Genomic DNA, 17,769 nt, shown 5'->3' on the forward strand with positions numbered 1-17,769 from the left:
GCAGTTTACCCCCCCCCCCCCCGCTTTTGAAATGCTGAAAGTACAGGTCCCCTAATAGAAGTAAATCTGAGCAAGTCCCTGGACTTGGACCGTTAACATGGAACCCCGGCCAAAACTTTTTAGTTGTTTGGGTAGAGTGAGTAAGGTTTAGAACCTCTGTTTGCACCCATGTTGGGAAAGATTTCTTCTCTTCCTGTCCTGATGACTGTGGTCACTGGGACGGGAAATGTGGAGCAATTTCCACAACAGGGACGGACCTTAAAAAATACAAATTCTCAAAAATCCTTTCCTACCCTACCTGAAGGAAAAAAAAAAGGTTTGGGCTGGAATTACTCTCAAAATCAACACAGTTTTGATCTTGTTATTTTGCTCTTCAGAATTTAGTGGACACAATCTAATATCAAGAACCATGGCATGAAGAAAATCAGAGGGATCGTCTATGTGTTCTCTAATTCGATGAACACCTTCCACATATGTAATTAGGGTGAAGCACCATTACATTGATTCCCCTCATGGCGCTGAAAAGGATGGGGCCTCTTTTTAGACCTTTAACTAAGAACATTTTATTCAAAGCCTGCAGCACTCAAAGATGAATTAAAGTATGACACATTCTATCATTCTAGATTGCAGTAATATATAGACTACATTAAAATGAGAATTAAAGTCTTTCATTAAAACTGAACTCCAGGCTAAACAAATATAGTCGGTGTATATTCTTAATCCAATCCTGGCATCCTTGTTTTATTTCTTGCAGATTTGTGCAGTAATCCAGAATGAAACAGCTCTTGCATTTTGCTTCTATGCAGTAGATTCCATTAATAAAGACCGGTCACTGCTGTTCTCTCTCCTTGTGCAGGGTGACTGGTCTTGTCTCCGCCCCCTCCTGTAATAAAGACCGGTCGCTGCTGTCCTCTCTCATTGTGCAGGGTGACTAGTCTCGTCTCCACCCCTTCCTGTAATAAAGACCGGACACTGCTGTCCTCCCTCCTTGTGCAGGATGACTGGTCTCGTCTCCACCCCCTCCTGTAATAAAGACCGGTCACTGCTGTTCTCTCTCCTTGTGCAGGGTGACTGGTCTCGTCTCCACCCCCTCCTGTAATAAAGACCGGTCACTGCTGTTCTCTCTCCTTGTGCACGGTGACTGGTCTCGTCTCCACCCCCTCCTGTAATAAAGACCGGTCACTCCTGTCCTCCCTCCTTGTGCAGGATGACTGGTTTCGTCTCCACCCCCTCCTGTAATTAAGACTAGTCACTGCTGCCCTCTCCCCTTGTGCACTGTGACTGGTCTCGTCTCCGCCCCCTCCTGTAATAAAGACCGGTCGCTGCTGTCCTCTCTCATTGTGCAGGGTGACTAGTCTCGTCTCCACCCCCTCCTGTAATAAAGACCGGTCACTGCTGTCCTCCCTCCTTGTGCAGGATGACTGGTCTCGTCTCCAATCTAATATCAAGAACCATGGCATGAAGAAAATCAGAGGGATCGTCTATGTGTTCTCTAATTCGATGAACACCTTCCACATATGTAATTAGGGTGAAGCACCATTACATTGATTCCCCTCATGGCGCTGAAAAGGATGGGGCCTCTTTTTAGACCTTTAACTAAGAACATTTTATTCAAAGCCTGCAGCACTCAAAGATGAATTAAAGTATGACACATTCTATCATTCTAGATTGCAGTAATATATAGACTACATTAAAATGAGAATTAAAGTCTTTCATTAAAACTGAACTCCAGGCTAAACAAATATAGTCGGTGTATATTCTTAATCCAATCCTGGCATCCTTGTTTTATTTCTTGCAGATTTGTGCAGTAATCCAGAATGAAACAGCTCTTGCATTTTGCTTCTATGCAGTAGATTCCATTAATAAAGACCGGTCACTGCTGTTCTCTCTCCTTGTGCAGGGTGACTGGTCTTGTCTCCGCCCCCTCCTGTAATAAAGACCGGTCGCTGCTGTCCTCTCTCATTGTGCAGGGTGACTAGTCTCGTCTCCACCCCTTCCTGTAATAAAGACCGGACACTGCTGTCCTCCCTCCTTGTGCAGGATGACTGGTCTCGTCTCCACCCCCTCCTGTAATAAAGACCGGTCACTGCTGTTCTCTCTCCTTGTGCAGGGTGACTGGTCTCGTCTCCACCCCCTCCTGTAATAAAGACCGGTCACTGCTGTTCTCTCTCCTTGTGCACGGTGACTGGTCTCGTCTCCACCCCCTCCTGTAATAAAGACCGGTCACTGCTGTCCTCCCTCCTTGTGCAGGATGACTGGTTTCGTCTCCACCCCCTCCTGTAATTAAGACTAGTCACTGCTGCCCTCTCCCCTTGTGCACTGTGACTGGTCTCGTCTCCGCCCCCTCCTGTAATAAAGACCGGTCGCTGCTGTCCTCTCTCATTGTGCAGGGTGACTAGTCTCGTCTCCACCCCCTCCTGTAATAAAGACCGGTCACTGCTGTCCTCCCTCCTTGTGCAGGATGACTGGTCTCGTCTCCATCCCCTCCTGTAATTAAGACTGGTCACTGCTGCCCTCTCCCCTTGTGCAGGGTGACTGGCCCTTCCTGTAGTGGAAAGGGGCCTGCTGAGATCCACACAAAGCTCTGCTCTCTACATAGGTAATATGCGGCACAGAGACAACGTCACCTCTAATTTCACAAGGCAATAGCTGGCTATGACAACTCACTTAGTGCATATTTAGGGCAGGTTCACACCATTTTCCAGACCAGATGTGGAATGCAGTGCATTGCGTTTTGCCATGTTTTTGCCGCGTTCCGGAGCTAAAATGGGCTTTTAGTGCATTCCAGTGCATTTTTTATGCGTTTCCATGCGTTCCAGACCAGACAAAATGAGACATGCAGTATTTTTCTGGTCTGGTCTGGTCTGGAACGGACTGCACTGGTGTGAATAGAGGCCAGAAATAGCACAGGGATACATTAGGATGCATTTTGAGTCCGGAAACAATCTGGTCTGGTCTAGCGAAGATCTGGATGTGGTGTGAATGGGCTCTAAATGGATTTAGATTTTCTGTGGCTGCTGAAGAATGTATTTAAATTAAAACTTTTCGCCTGGAGTTCAGATTTAAGTCCAGTATTGAGACGAAGGTGGTTAGGTTCAGGACCGGGGAAGGCTCAAAACTCAGTGGAGTTAAGGCCAATCAAGACCAACTGCACTGAAATGTACATGTGCAAATGTAATTCCAGACCAACAAAGCAATTCAGCAATTTTAAGCTCGAGTAGAGTGCACCTTAAAAATGAGATCCATCGTGCTTACACTCACCAGCAGTTCCCCAGCAGCCCTTGCAGTATGTCAGACGGTCGCGGCGTGCGAAAGACAGTCCACTTTATCCCGCGATCTTTGAGGGTGCAGTTGATCTCTTGAGGTCTAAGCCATTGCTTTACCCGCTGCTGGACGCTGTCCGACTCCGGAAAGCCAACAGAACGAGGCCCTGGGGGGAAGCTGTCATCCACAAAATTCACCCTGTTCTGGGATTGGAACAGCCAAGAGGACAACTGTCAAGAGGGGCCATGTTATATAGAGAGAGAGATTGGAGGAAATGAGTCGGAGAGGAAAGAGAATGAAGAGAAAGGGTTAGTAATGAGTGACAGGACCATCTCTGGAGAGTCACAGAGTGGTGTGCAATGAGCAGGAAATAAAGGCAGGAGCACCTGGGTCTACACACATAAGAGGATGAGCAGAGGGAGATGGATCTGGAAATACTCATAGCAGCAGAATAAAGGGATATAGAAGAGGAAAGAGCGTGCCACAGCACTGGGCTTATTAGCACATTAAGTAAATGCATATCAACAAAGAAAGGCTAAAAGAACATGTTATATACAGCTTAATAAAAGAACATACATATTAGTGACAACATGTTCATACTTCAGTCACTGCAGACCCTATTAACCAGCAAGTCTTAATGAACTGTCCTTACTACCACCTAACACACCAATCAGATTCAAACTCTCATTCTCCGTCATTTTCCAGTGCACGCTTGTATCTGATTGGTGGTTACAGGACAGCACAGGCAGTTCTTAGATAACATCATATATTAGGCTGTTAATTCTTTATTCCCCCCCGAGTATAGTTGTGCCCATAAAATGTTTCAGTTGTAGGTTAACAATAGATCATCTACAGGCTTCTCATAGGGACACCAGCAGTGAGGTCCCACCACCAATGCTTGGGTTCTGTGTTCTTAGGTAGTTTCAGGGCCCTTCATGGTTTTTTACCTCATCCAGGAACACGTAAAGCCCATGACCCCTTCCACATCATGCAGATTGGCTGCTGCTGTTATAAGGGTAAGGTCGGCTATACACCTATCAAATTTTTTCACTCAATCTGCGGGCTGAACGAAAAAAAAATTGATGCGATTCCTCCAACAATGCCGCTGGCACCCGTCAGAATACCCGATCAGAGCAGGCAGCTCATTGGCTGCTGGCTCTGATCATACGAAGATTTTCTAGCCAGCTCCTGATCGAGGATTGCCAGCTGAAAGGGAGCCCACAGCTCCACACACGGTGCAAATTTGGGCCGGTACATTTAAAAAAAAGGCTGAAATCCGGCCAGTGTGTGGGCACCTTAAGGTGGTCTGTGATGAGGTCACAGGGCAAAAAAATGCTGAAAATGTTGAAAATGGGACATTTAAGTGGAAAAAAAAGGGCGCAGCCTAGCTCTGGCAAAATGGAGAAACTTTAGAGATGAGCTCTGTACCAGCAAATCACTTAAAGGCAAACCAAGTGCTTATTACACGCACCAATGCAATGTTAAAAAGGGGGAACAATTCAGAGAAAGTCAAGGACAGGAAAACACTGACTTGAATTGCTTTTTTAACTCCCCAGGACTAAATACTTGAGCTGCCCAAGCAGACTAAATGGCACCCACATTCGGCTAAAAAGAACATGTGGACTCTGAACAGTCATTTCACAAAGACACGCCGCTGTCTTCCTCTCCTTTAGGAGGTAAGGACTAAGAGCATTCTCTCTGTTTTGCAGGCCCAAAGAACCACCAGCAAGAACTCAGACTTTCTTCACACAAAAGAAAGAGATAATGAGCAAGGCACGGTCCAAAGGAACTATCTCCTTCGATATGGTTGACATCAAGGCCCTGCAGGACTCTATGAGGCAACAACTCAAACGCGGAGGCAGAAAGAGCGGCGCACCCTTCAGCGTCCGGGACAACTCCAGGGTCTATTCCACCTCCCGCAAAGCGAGCCAATAAACCTCCCCAACTGGACAGCCGTAAAACCTTTGGGGGAAGGTTGTGCCCCTTGGTGTCTCATGGAGACTGCAATGTGGACCCCACCAACGTCCCCTCACTGTCTTACTGTGAATGTACCTGCACTTAGAAACCTAAAGTGTCTGCAAATGTGTAAGTGGGAGGGGGCAGGAAGCAGTGGAAAGGAAGTTCATTTCATGGATGAAAGTCCACTATAACAAGCCCTAACTAATAGGACCACCGTGCAGCCCAGTATACCATCATGTGTGCTTTCTATTGCTTGGTCACCTCCCCTTTAAGACAAAATGTCAGTTTCTATGGTGGAGATGGCCCTGCAGGGATGTCATTATTAAAAATTGGCAGAATGCTGAGCTCTGCTGCCATGTCCCTACACTTTACGAAAGATGGCTCCCCAACCATGGGCCCTCAGTAATATAACATAGACGGGTTGATGATGAGAGCAAAAAACCTCCCTACAGCATAGATACAGCACTACTTATTAACAGTGCATATCGTATTCAGTCTGTAGAGCGAGTCATCTCTATCTAACGCCAACAATTTTGAGATGCTCCCTCCAACCAGTGCTCTTCTGTTGCTATCCATGGCCACACTATATCATACTCATATAGCCCTATCTTTCTGGGGCACAAGCCATTGAGTTAGTACTCTCCCATAAGCCTGAGAGAGCTGGAAATTTCTATCAGGACAAGGCACCTAGAAACTGTTCTATACGGTTACTTCTTCACTGTTGTACTGCTTGATAGATTATTACACTACCTATACACTAATACATACCAGTCCATTTAAAGCCTTTTGTTACAGAAATGGGTCCCTTATACCCACTTTACTTATCGTTTACCATTATAATTCTCCCTTCCACCCTCCTACTCGGCTTGCCAATGAAACCCACACCGTTCCCTTTAATACATACATACACTGTGCTAGTTCTCCTCGTGTACCTCCGCTGCTATTTACCTTCACCTCACCTGGGGCTCAGTACTCGCACTCGCCCAAATACTCGGTATCAGCACCGATACTAGTATCGGCATTTGTGCATCCCTACTAAATATGATGGTTTATGGTTCTCTAAGTTTTTAATATATAGTTTGTATGTCTATGTTCATGTAAATAATAAATCAAGATTTTTTTAAATATGATGCAGGTGTTTTAATTGGCACGTAGAAAACCCCAATGTTTTAATATATTTATCAAACCTTTAGTTTTTTAGGGGTATGGTGCCTGGGTCACCTACCAATCCTATATTAGTCTTAATGCACTTACTGCTGCCTTCTGGGACATCAAAAGGGGCCTGATAACCGCAGGCAATTCTTATATATCTTATATATCGCCTAATGTTATCAGGCCCTGAACGGCCAAAGCCCTAATCCTTCACAATTTAAAATCTATATGATATGATGGGTGTTGGGTGACAAAGGTTTCTCCAATAAAGTCTGCCTCTTGCAGGCAATATGTTTCCACGTCAGCACTTAGTGATACAGCTGAACACCTCCCAGCATTCCTTCCATTGTAGGTGGACTTTAAATAGAAGCTATTGTGTCTTCCTGTACACCTGTCAGAGTCGCCGTGTCTAATGTGTTACTTATCCATCAGTGTCAGATTCACAATTGGTGTCAAGTTCAATTCCTGACACTGCCGTGTGAAACACCATTAGCAGCGCATAGCAAACCATCGGGACTCCATCGGCAATGTATGGAGCTGACCTTACCCCTAACCATGTGGACAGACCCAGCTGCACTTTGGAAGAACTAGAGTTCCGCTGCAACCTAATCACCCAGGGGTTAGGTTTTTTAAAAGAAGAACTCATTGAAAAAGCAGAAGGATATTTTAAAGAGCAACAGCTTAGGTAATAAGCAAAATCATTTCATGAGCTGCTAATGCTATCCAATGCATAATGCCATTTGGTTAAAGTGAGAAAGTCCACTGTACATAAAATTAGATTTCATATAAACTTCCCATGATTCTGCGGTCTAATTAAACATGGTTACCATGATGCAGGGAACGCAACATGGTGTGCAGGACACCAGCCAACCGACGTCCTGATTTTACGCAGGAGGACAGCTTGGCGAATTCAAGAACCATAAGGATGGACCAAGTCTAGACACAGGCCAGATGATCCCAGGTGGGACTCTGATGGTCGGAGTTGGGAATGCCTGGCTTCTAGACTTCCAGGCTGAGAACTAGGTATGCATAGGACACCAGGGCGCTGACCGGATGATTTTACACAAAAAGGCCAATTTGGTAACTGAGAACATTTTTCCTTTTATTTTCAGATAGAGAATAGCAGGTTTACAACCCGTGACAGGTTTTTATTGCTGTCTGTGAGTTGCTGGGTAGATTAACTCTCTCTATATCTGTCCTGGTGACCGTTGTCCCTGAGACAGAAAGGTATTGGAAATCCAAAAATAGAACACTAGGTGAGGGGAAATCTGCAAATGGGGACAGCTGTTCTTATAAGAGCTGCCAAAGAGGGGAATTTCCCTCAGTTTATAGAGATTTCCTCCCACTTCCTGATACAGGAAGTGAAGGAAAACCTCCTCAATGGAGTACAGACAGCAACATTTTAACTCCTCCCTATTACTCTATTCAAAAGCAGAAAATGTGTTTTGGTAATATATAAACTTTAAGCATCACCAGAATGGACCAAACGTTCAGCCATAGGCTTTGTCCCCTTGTATTTGCATGTTAACATCTCAATTTTCACTGTTAAAAGTGAAAAAAAAAAGGAAAGAACTCCTTTCAACCAGTCAACAACCGGACCTGAACCGGAGGGAACATGGAGACTACCATTGCGGTCATCTCCTTAGTTGTCTAGCTGTCATGCTGATCCAAAACCTTTAGCATGTTCTCATTTACTGAGCAGGGAATAAACCTGAAAGGCCAGGATTTCAGACTTCACTCAAGACTATACTAGCTGCATACCTGTCCACAGCCAGGCAACTAGCATGTCCAGGTAGGAAGTTAACAATTATCACCTTCACCTTTGCAATGGCAGCAATGGTAGAGCTCCTGTAGGTGCACAGCAGGAAATGTTCCTATCGCATTATGGTTCATTATTTTCCTTCCTGGTTTGGACCAGTTCTGCAACGAGTCATTTTCTTGTGTGTATACATTTCAGCTTGAGCTATTGAGCTCTCTAAACAACAGGCTTTTAACAGCAAAGGAGCAAATGAATTAGAGGAACTCTTGAAAAGGTGCCCAAAGTGCCACCTGCTGGCTAATATTGAGAATACAAAATGTGTTAAATATAAGCTGTCCCTATAAAAGGGAGCCTGAGGCTGTTACCTTAGGTGGCGTCTCTTTGGAGCACAGCAGCATAGCTGCTTTACTGCACAGTATTTGCAGTGGCCTGCCGCCCCTTTTCTGGTCAGAGTGTCCAAGGTTGCTAAGAGACACACAGGAAGGATGCTCTGGCCGGCATCCCGCCCAGGTCCTGGCAACCAGTGACATCACTGGTTGTCAGGAGCTGGAGGCGGAGGGCGGAGAACGTCGACCCGGGTGGGTAGATGCAGAGCCTGTGTGTCACTTCACCACCGCCACCCTGTTCCCATCCCCTGGCCATCTCGGGCAGCAGGAAGGCTAGGGACACCACTGGCACTGCATATTAGCTTTTCTTGTAAAATAAGGAAAAGTAGCAAATGGATGAATTGTTTGTATTCAGTGATAAAGCTGTGGACCTGGCAGTCAATGGGACTGATCATTGTGACGAGACCCATGGATTAAGAAATCCCGATGTAAACAGACCGGATTAATTCTGTATATAAACAGCTTGGCAGACAGAGATCTGTGCTCGTCAGCCATACCAAGGTCTCCAAGGGACACAGCGGATGAGACGCATCAATCACTACGAGATTGCCTGATCATCAGACGATAAAACCATTGTTATGTATTAATTCTCAGACAAGCATTTAATGCTATACACCCCGGAGGATCATTCCTGCCTAGACAGCAAGCATTCCACGGTGCCGAGAGACGGCACAGGAGCTGCTGGACCAGATTCTGCCATCCACCTTGTAGAAATAAATGCCTTCATTTAATCTCACGATTTTAGTTACTACATTTCAAAATGAACTTGAGGCAAACAGCCAAACACACCGATAAAATGAATACGGGATATGGGAGCTGTGTTACCTGTGAAAATGTTCTACTTCTGTCCATCCAGTTTTGAGATTTACACAGCTGTGTGACAGAGCAAAGCCCTGTGTGGCACAGCAGGAGACCTGATTTCTCTCTGCTGCAGTTAAATAACTCTTACAGGTCTTGTCCTTCCCCCAGCCTGTGATTGGACAGTAAGTGGAGACGCAGCAGACTGATACAACTTGATTATTAGCTTATGATGAGGCAGCTCAAAGACGCATAGTCTCCAATAGGAGGTACTGGAAGCAAGTCAGGCACAAAACAGAAGAGCGCCACCAAAACACGTTAGCGTACAAAATAAAGGATAAAGGGTTATTAAACCCTCAGCGGTTTTTGCATATATCTACTGCTAGCGAGCAGTAGATATATGCAAAAACATTTTTTTTAAAAACCTTTCAAAAAGGCTTTAAAAACATACCCATGCCTCCGCCGCGCCCTCCCGTCCGAACATCTGCAGAGTCTCTGGCGGCCGCAAAGGATCTTGGTGATGAGGGAGCATGGAGCTGGCTTCCTGGCCATTTAGGAAGCCGGGCAGTGAGTAATGACTCACCGTCTGGCTTTCTGATTGGTTGGAAGGCCGGACAATCAGGAAGCCAGACGGTGAGTGTTTATCCTTACCCTCGGCTTCCTGATTGGCCAGAAAGCCAGCTCCATGCTCACCTGGTGACGAGGGAGCATGGAGACGGCTTCCCTGCTAATCGGAAGCCGGGTGGCGAGTAATTACACACCGCCCGGCTTCCGGGCTAATTCCTTAATGGGACTTCCAGTATTGATATTCTGTATCGGTGAGTACCGGAAAAAAATATTGGTACTCATACTCGATACCGAAAAGGGTATCGGTACATCCCTAGTTCTCGCCAAAAATAATGTATGGGGCGAGCAGTGCGCTTGCACAGTGAACACATGATCTAGGTAGGACTATGTAAAATGAAGGTTGTATGGTACCCGGTCAGTGATCTCTAGAGCAGGGATGAAGGTAAGTATTTCACATGGTTACGGTGAAGGTGGCCATTACAGGACGTATCCTTTAAGGATGCAGTACAAATTTGAACTGTTTGGTCCCTGAGATTACCAGGCTTCTGAGATATGTGAAATGCCTTATATACATATACTGGCCATAAAGAATTTTTAATTTTTTTTAATAAAACTTGTAGTTTTATCAAAACAAAGTAGTTCCATTCTACTTAGTGGAATTGACATTTTATAAAATGGAGATAGGAGGTGCCAAACTGGCATAAGGTAAGATAACGCATTATATGAAGTTTAAAAAAAAAATTCTAAAACAAGATGAAGCTCACCTCTTTACAAAAGATGACAATATTCTCCCAAAGCTCCTTGGCCTCGCCCTCATCTGTCTGCCTTCGTATCTCTGCCCTGACACTCTCTCTGCGCCGCAGCATCCTCCCTCCTCGCTTGTGGTGTTGTGCCAAGTATCCCTGTGGCGTGTGGCAAGCCACACAGTGCGTGGATCGAGTCTCATTTAAGAGGGTACACGCCGGGCAGGCCCACTCTGCCCTACGGGGAGCTGGTATGGTAATCACTCCTGAGCTGGAGGGTGACGGTAGTCCCTCAGTTCCAGTTGAACCATTAAGACCCTCATTTGCCCGCACTGCACCGCAGACTCGACACCTGCTGGCCCCGCTGAGATTACGAAAAGTGCATTTCCCACATGGCCAGTTGGTGTCGGGACTTTGTGGATCAGCAATTGATGGAGTTGTTTCAGCTACCGGTGCTTCCTCTTCCAAGACACTCAGGCGTTTAGGAAGGCGGCTCGGGACGGAAGGAGGAGAGAGCGGGTTATCTGGTGCTACTTCCCTCCGACTTCTTGGAACGGGAATATTATGTGGTCCAGGCGACAGTGGCAGTGACGGTAGCGGTCTGGGAGAATCTGGTTCACGAAGAGGACCTGAGGCTTGTTCATCTGCGCCAGGAAATGCAGCAGGAAGTGGGACAACCTCAGGGACCACAAGCGCCTCTGGCGGGATTTTAGGCAAGGACAATTTGCGTGGCCCACCGCAGGCAGAGCAGGAACTTGACACAGGAGTGTTAACCAGAGTGCAGCGTGGGCAACTCCAACCAATAGCTGGTAAAGTTGGCAGGCTAGGAGGAGTAATGTCTTCAACTTCTGGCTCCTCGGCGGGAGATCCTGCATCCTCATTAGGTCCACGTGAGATGCCATTGGGAACGGCCGCAGGTGGAAGGAACCCACAAAGCTGGCAACCTGCTGAAGGCGGAGATGGGTTGACGGGAGCAAGGTTGGAGAAGGTGCAGCGGCTGCAGGACCAGTGTTGCTCGGCCGAGCTGAGCCGCAGGATGTGGTTCAGGTCCGGCAGGTGGCGTGGAGCTTCGCAGATGGAGCAATGTCGCTGCCCCTGGGGATTCAGGAAGGTGCAGCGGCAGCATGACCACTCCCCACAGGAAGAGGGGGCAGCCATAGGGACTGGAAGCCTAAAGGAGAGAAAGGAGAAAAGCCGGTAAGCTGAAAAGTAAAAGGAGATGGCAGGCATATAAACTCACACAGGTACATAGACTTAGACTTCAATAAAACTGTAAAAAGCAAACAAGAATACAAAGCGTAGTTAGGGTAGACTATCACAGCAAACTATTTACAAGCTGTAAAAACCAAATTAAATGCTGATTACAACAATCAGTCCATAAAAGTGAAACTTCTGACACAACTTTCCTTTCTATTGTAGAGGAGGGAACGGTTAGAAACTCGGGTTTTTATTGTTATTGGTGTCCCATGACGGCTGTAAAGTAATACAAATCTGATCGGGGTTCTAACCTTTCCCCACTTTAGCCAGAACAAGTAAAATGTTTTTGCTGGAGCTCCACATTACATTAAACCTCCTCTAAACAGAAAAAAAAAGTTATCGTTTATAATTGCTTTGATTAGCTATATATAAAAGGCATTTCATTGTTTTCTGTTTGTGAAGCTGGAAAGAAAGCTCACGAGCCATCTAAAATATAAATTAAACCCCCGTGTAAAATGTAACCATTGAAAAAGATGAATGTGTAAAAGTATCACAAATCTTTACAAATAAAAGTTTGCTTGTAAAACGTACTTTTTTGCCTCTAGATATTATTTGCGCACCGTGATTCTGACTTCCTTATACTTTCTGAAGTACAACTAAAGATTCCTGTATGACAGTCTAAACAAGTAATGAATCCAGTTACCATGTGATAGACGAGCCTCAAAAAGTAAACAAAAAACACTTCCTTTACGTTCTCTGACTGAGCCAAGTCCTCCTTCACTTGTGTCTCACACATGCCCCCAACCAGGCACTGCGGCTCACAGTGAGAGGGTTTCAGCAGCAGCAGAGGCAGCGCTGTCAATCTGGAAAGCAGTGGGTGGGACTAAGTGTGGTCGGGTGCTGATTGACATGCTACAGGCTTAGGAATCAGCAGTAACAATGCTGATTACCACATAACCCTTAGCACATCAACTCTTCCCACTGTAGTGGAAAGCAGACACAGCCTACCTGAGAGTGGCAACTCTCTGAATCCAGGAGCAGTGCAGTGCAGCAGTGTTGCCACCCCATCACAGGAAGATGCATTAGGTAGACTTCACTAGCAAGCTTAACAGGTATTTATGGGACTTTGCAGGGGGACCAGCCGAAAAATGAAAGTGCAGATGTACTCATAATTACAGGCTGCAACACTTTTTTTTTACAGGGGAAGCCATAGTTCCACTGTAAGTGCTATACTACCTGTGCTATACCATCCCATGAAGCTTAACACTTTACAATACATGTCTCTTCCTGAGGCTAGGTTCACACCTAGGCTACACCTCACCATGTGGCAATCGTGCACAATTCCGCGCGGATGGCCGCGTGGTCAGGAGTCGCCAAGGGGTGGACCGATCGAGCTGTGGGTGTCATTATTTTCTAATGGCACCCCAGTCGCGCTGGGAGGATTGCCTGGTTTCCCGCCGCGATGCCGCCCATGCTTCCGAACATGCTAAAACAGCCGTGTTTCGTGTATTGCAACAAAAAAAAGGTACAGGTACCTTTTTTCTGCAATTGCTGCGCGGATGTCACCCCATTGCAATCAATGGGGCCGCGCGGCAATTGTTGTGTGCACCTGAACACGATCGCACGTCCCGGGTGTCGTGCGGTGTAGTGCAGGTGTGCTCTTAGCCTCAGAGTGATACAGTTTCTGCTGGGAACAGAAGGAGTGGGTGAAAGTGGAGGACATCCCTGCAGTCTGCACGTGTTGGCGCGTTGTGCATTGGCACATACGACTGTAGTCCTGAACAAGAACATGCAGTTTAAGGTTGCTGCGCCTTCAGGGCTTTCACTGGTTCCTCTGGCTGACCTTCACTCAAAGTACACAGCAGTGACATGGTGGCGAGCAGGAGGAATCAGAGAGAGCTGGGGGGGACCCAGGAGATTGACACTCCTGGAACTGTCAACTTTAAATATCTACTTAAGGGCGAGATCTTTCCCTGCAGGGGAGAGGCGAGTATTTACAGTGTTCTTTTACAGTTACGCCTTCCCTGCAGAGCTTTACAGATAGGATTGCTTTACAGTTTGTTTAGCATTTGTAGGACTGTTCGTGACAATGGGACCAAATGGGTGGATGTTTGAATGCAATAGGACAGGGGTCAGCAACCTTAAACACTCAAAGAGCCATTTGGACACGTTTCCCACAGAAAAGAAAAGACCGGGAGCCACAAAACCCCTTTGACATCTAAAATGAGATAACACTGCATATATAGTTTTTTACCTTTATGCTATGTATAGCATGTATATAGGTATATGTGGGCTTAGTAACGCACTGGACTCTGGGCTTAGTAACCCACTGGGCCCTGGGCTTAGTAACCCACTGGGCCCTGGGCTTAGTAACGCACTGGGCTTACCTGAGACCCCGCAGAGCTCACCTGTGAGTGACCCTGCAGAGCACACCATAGATCCTGCACAGCCCATCTGAGGCTTTCTATGGTTGGCTCTGCAGGGCCTCAGGTGGGCTGGTCGCCGGGGTCCCTTTCCCTCTACCTCCTCCCAACTCCTATCGCCCAGTTTATGGGCGGTGGAATGTGTGACCGCCAATAGGTAAAGCATTTCAACGCTTTCTCAGCAAGGCCCCTTCGGTAGTTCCGCCCCTGGACAGGGAGCCGCAGCAGAGGGATGAAAGAGCCACATGCGGCTCCGGAGCCGCAGGTTGCTGACCCCTGCAATAGGAGATATAATAGTGGTCAGTTCAGATGTAACTGGTGCTTAATAGTCGTGATTTAGGGTGCTGCCTTCATATGACCATTAATAATTATAGAATAAGAATAGTAGAGCATACAATTGGGACAATATACAGTATATAAGAGGGTTGCGTTACCTGCACTGGATTTGTATATCTTTCTGTCGAGTCCTGAGATTTACACAGCCCTTTCCAACAGTAGTGCCAGATGGAGCAAAAAATCTTAGACACCAACAACTAGAAAAAAAACCTCAAAATTTGGGAGCCAGCTGCAGGAGCATTGCCTACCTGGCTCCTGGGATTTGTCCAGCCCCGAGTTAAGAAATGCAGCTAGGTCACCACTCTGCCCCCACCCTCAGGATTAGACAATGAAGGAGCCACAGCAGACTGATGAGGCCTCCTCTGCTCTCTCAGCATGTTCCTTGACAGCACTTGTGCATACAGCAGAGCCCGTCTAACCCAACGTTCCAATCCCACCAAACCACATTCAAGGATAAACTGCATTTAAAAATACATTTCATGATCTTCTTGAATATATAACTGCATTCTCAGGTGTTATTTAAGCCGGAGCTCAGCTTTAACCTTCTGAGATCTGACACAATGACTGCATCTGAGTGAAGTTCCTCGAGGGTCCGCTTTATCACTACCATGCATTCATGAGCACTTCTGATTACTAGAAGTCCTTGTTGGAAAATTCTGTCATCGTTAAGCAGCTGTTCCCTTTCTCCCTAGATAAGCAAAGACGTTCACCGCCCGAGAACCGCTAGACACCATTGGCCTAAGCGGGGAGGAAATTCACAATGCGTGACGCCATCGTCTCTGCCGCTTGCCCTTGGTGAGAGAGCTGCCTGTGCGTGGCTTTCCTAACCTATCACATTTTACATTTCCAAAGCCAGTTAAAAGGTGACTATGATTTACAATGCTTTTTACCTTGGCGCACTAAACCAAAAACGCGAGTCAAACATTAGTATGCCTCCGTTATATGGGAGGTTCCATTTCCTCCTCTTCTCTGAAAGTTGTTAGTCATAAAGATAAAACAGAGAGATAAATAGAAATCATTTCTGACAAACCAATGAGTCCCAAAAGATCTCAGTCAGAGCAAAAACGCTAAAAGGCAAACAGTATTAGTCTTCTAAATTGGAACACCAGGAGTGATCTTTAAAGCCCATTTCAGGCCCAAAAAAAACACAACTTACCCTTGCAGTGCGGCTAGTCTGGTTCTGCAAGGATGAGGTACTCATTTTGTGTAGGAGACATTATTCTGTTTTACTTACCTGACCCTCAGTCCCACTGGCTCCCTCTGGGCTGCTAGACCGGTCCCCGCAGCCGCTAGTCCCCTGGGCTCCAGTCCTCTACAAACCACTGATGTCATCACGCCTTATGCAGGTCCATTTATCGGCATTAGACATGAGGACGGCGAAGTACATTCCACATACGGAGCGGAGGGTGAGAGAAGTGAGCCGGGATCTGGTAAGTAAAACAGTGTTGTAGCCCCTAGAAAAAACAAGCATTCAACCCCTGCAGTGCAGGGGTAGTCCCACTGGAAACCTTTTCTTTGGAGATGGGCTTTTATGGGTACTTCCATTGGTCCTGCTTGGGTCCATGCAAATTTAGGGATACTTCCATTGGTCCTGCTTGGCTCGATGGAAATGTATGGGTACTTCCATTGGTCTAGCTTGGATCAATGCAGGTTTATGGATACTTACATTGGTCCAGCTTGGCTTCATGCAAGTTTATGGATACATACATTGGTCCAGCTTGGCTCCAGGCACGTTTATGGATACTTACCTTGGACATACTTACATTGGTCAAGCTTGGCTTCATGCAAGTTTATGGATACATACATTGGTCCAGCTTGGCTCCATGCAGGTTTATGCATACTTACATTGGTCCAGCTTGGCTCCATGCAAGTTTATGGATACTTACATTGGTCCAGCTTGGCTCCATGCAGGTTTATGCATACTTACATTGGTCAAGCTTGGCATCATGCAGGTTTATGGATACTTACATTGGTCCAGCTTGGCTTCATGCAAGTTTATGGATACTTACATTGGTCCAGCTTGGATCGATGCAAGTTTATGGATACTTACATTAGTCCAGCTTGGCTCCATGCAGGTTTATGGATAATTAAATTAGTTCAGCTTGGATCGATGCAAGTTTATGGATACTTACATTGGTCCAGCTTGGCTCCATATAAGTTTGCATATCTGATATCTGGAGGGCCATCGGGGATGCTGAAAATCACTGCAGAAGCCCACACTACATACGATAGCGGAGATCTTCCAGGTCGTCAACTTGCCTCTGCACAAAGAGCACAGGGAGTCGCTCGCTTGGCACTGCTGCCATTCAGAATACGCCATATATTTTTTCCAATAAATACAAGGAATTCTTTAATTGGACGCGGAGAAGATCATGACGTCTTCTAACTATACTTTCCAACTCCTCCAATCAAAGCAAAAAGTACCCACTGCACCATAGGTCTTCTCATCCAACATCAATACCTGACTCCACAAATGCTCTAATGGAAGAATAAGCAGAAAGTCCCAGAGACACACTCCAAAATCTTGGAAAATAGCCTTCCCTGAAGAATGGAGGTTGTTTTAGAAACAAAGGGGAAGGGGGGACAACTCCTTATTAAAAGGATAACTATGAGGTGAGTGATTTTCACTCACCTCAAAGTTCTAGCCGACCTGTGACAATGAGACTGTCACAGGTCGACTCAGTAGATCGGGAGGTGAGCGAACACATACTGGCGTTCGCTCACCTCTCGATCCTGTCACGGCTCCCTGCCGTGAAAGGGGAGGGGCTGGATTCCCCCCGCCACGCTGACTGGCGGAACGGACGGGGGAGGGTACAGCTGGCTCTGCCTCTAGATAGGCAGAGCCAGCTGTCAGTCACGCAGCTGGGCGGATCCCGGCATAATTGTCGGGATCCGCTTCAGCTGCGGCGTCTCAGTATACCGCGAGCAGCAGCTCGCGGTATACTGAGCCTAGGGTGACGGGAGGACGCTAGTTTGTGTCCTCCCGTTACCCTAAGGAGAACTATGGGGAAAAGCCTCAACCCCATAGTTCTCCTTTAATGTCCAAAGTGTTGGAATGTGATGTCCAACAAGCTCATATACATGTGACGGTCAGGTGTCCACAACATTTGTCACATAGTGCATGTGAATACCTCTGCATTGGACTGTGACTCCATACAACGGCAATTAGGTGGCATTGTCCACAT

At 46.5% G+C, this 17,769-nt stretch overlaps 1 protein-coding gene across 2 annotated transcripts in view; it reads right to left on the reverse strand.

Moving 5' to 3' along the window:
- CAPN15 (calpain 15) overlaps positions 1–17,769 on the reverse strand; it is a 58,389-nt gene that overhangs the window by 10,788 nt on the left and 29,832 nt on the right. For both annotated transcript variants that reach the window (XM_018561992.1, XM_018561986.1), the window contains exons 2-3: positions 10,650–11,799; positions 3,262–3,467 (exon numbers count right to left, since the gene is read on the reverse strand). In XM_018561992.1, coding sequence (XP_018417494.1) covers positions 3,262–3,467; positions 10,650–11,786 — 1,343 coding nt within the window. In that variant the 5' untranslated portion in view covers positions 11,787–11,799. The remainder of the gene's footprint in view (positions 1–3,261; positions 3,468–10,649; positions 11,800–17,769) is intronic.

This window comes from Nanorana parkeri, unplaced genomic scaffold (genome assembly GCF_000935625.1).
Source record: "Nanorana parkeri isolate BGI_ZX_2015 unplaced genomic scaffold, ASM93562v1 scaffold19, whole genome shotgun sequence".
Taxonomy (NCBI): Eukaryota; Metazoa; Chordata; class Amphibia; order Anura; family Dicroglossidae; genus Nanorana; species Nanorana parkeri.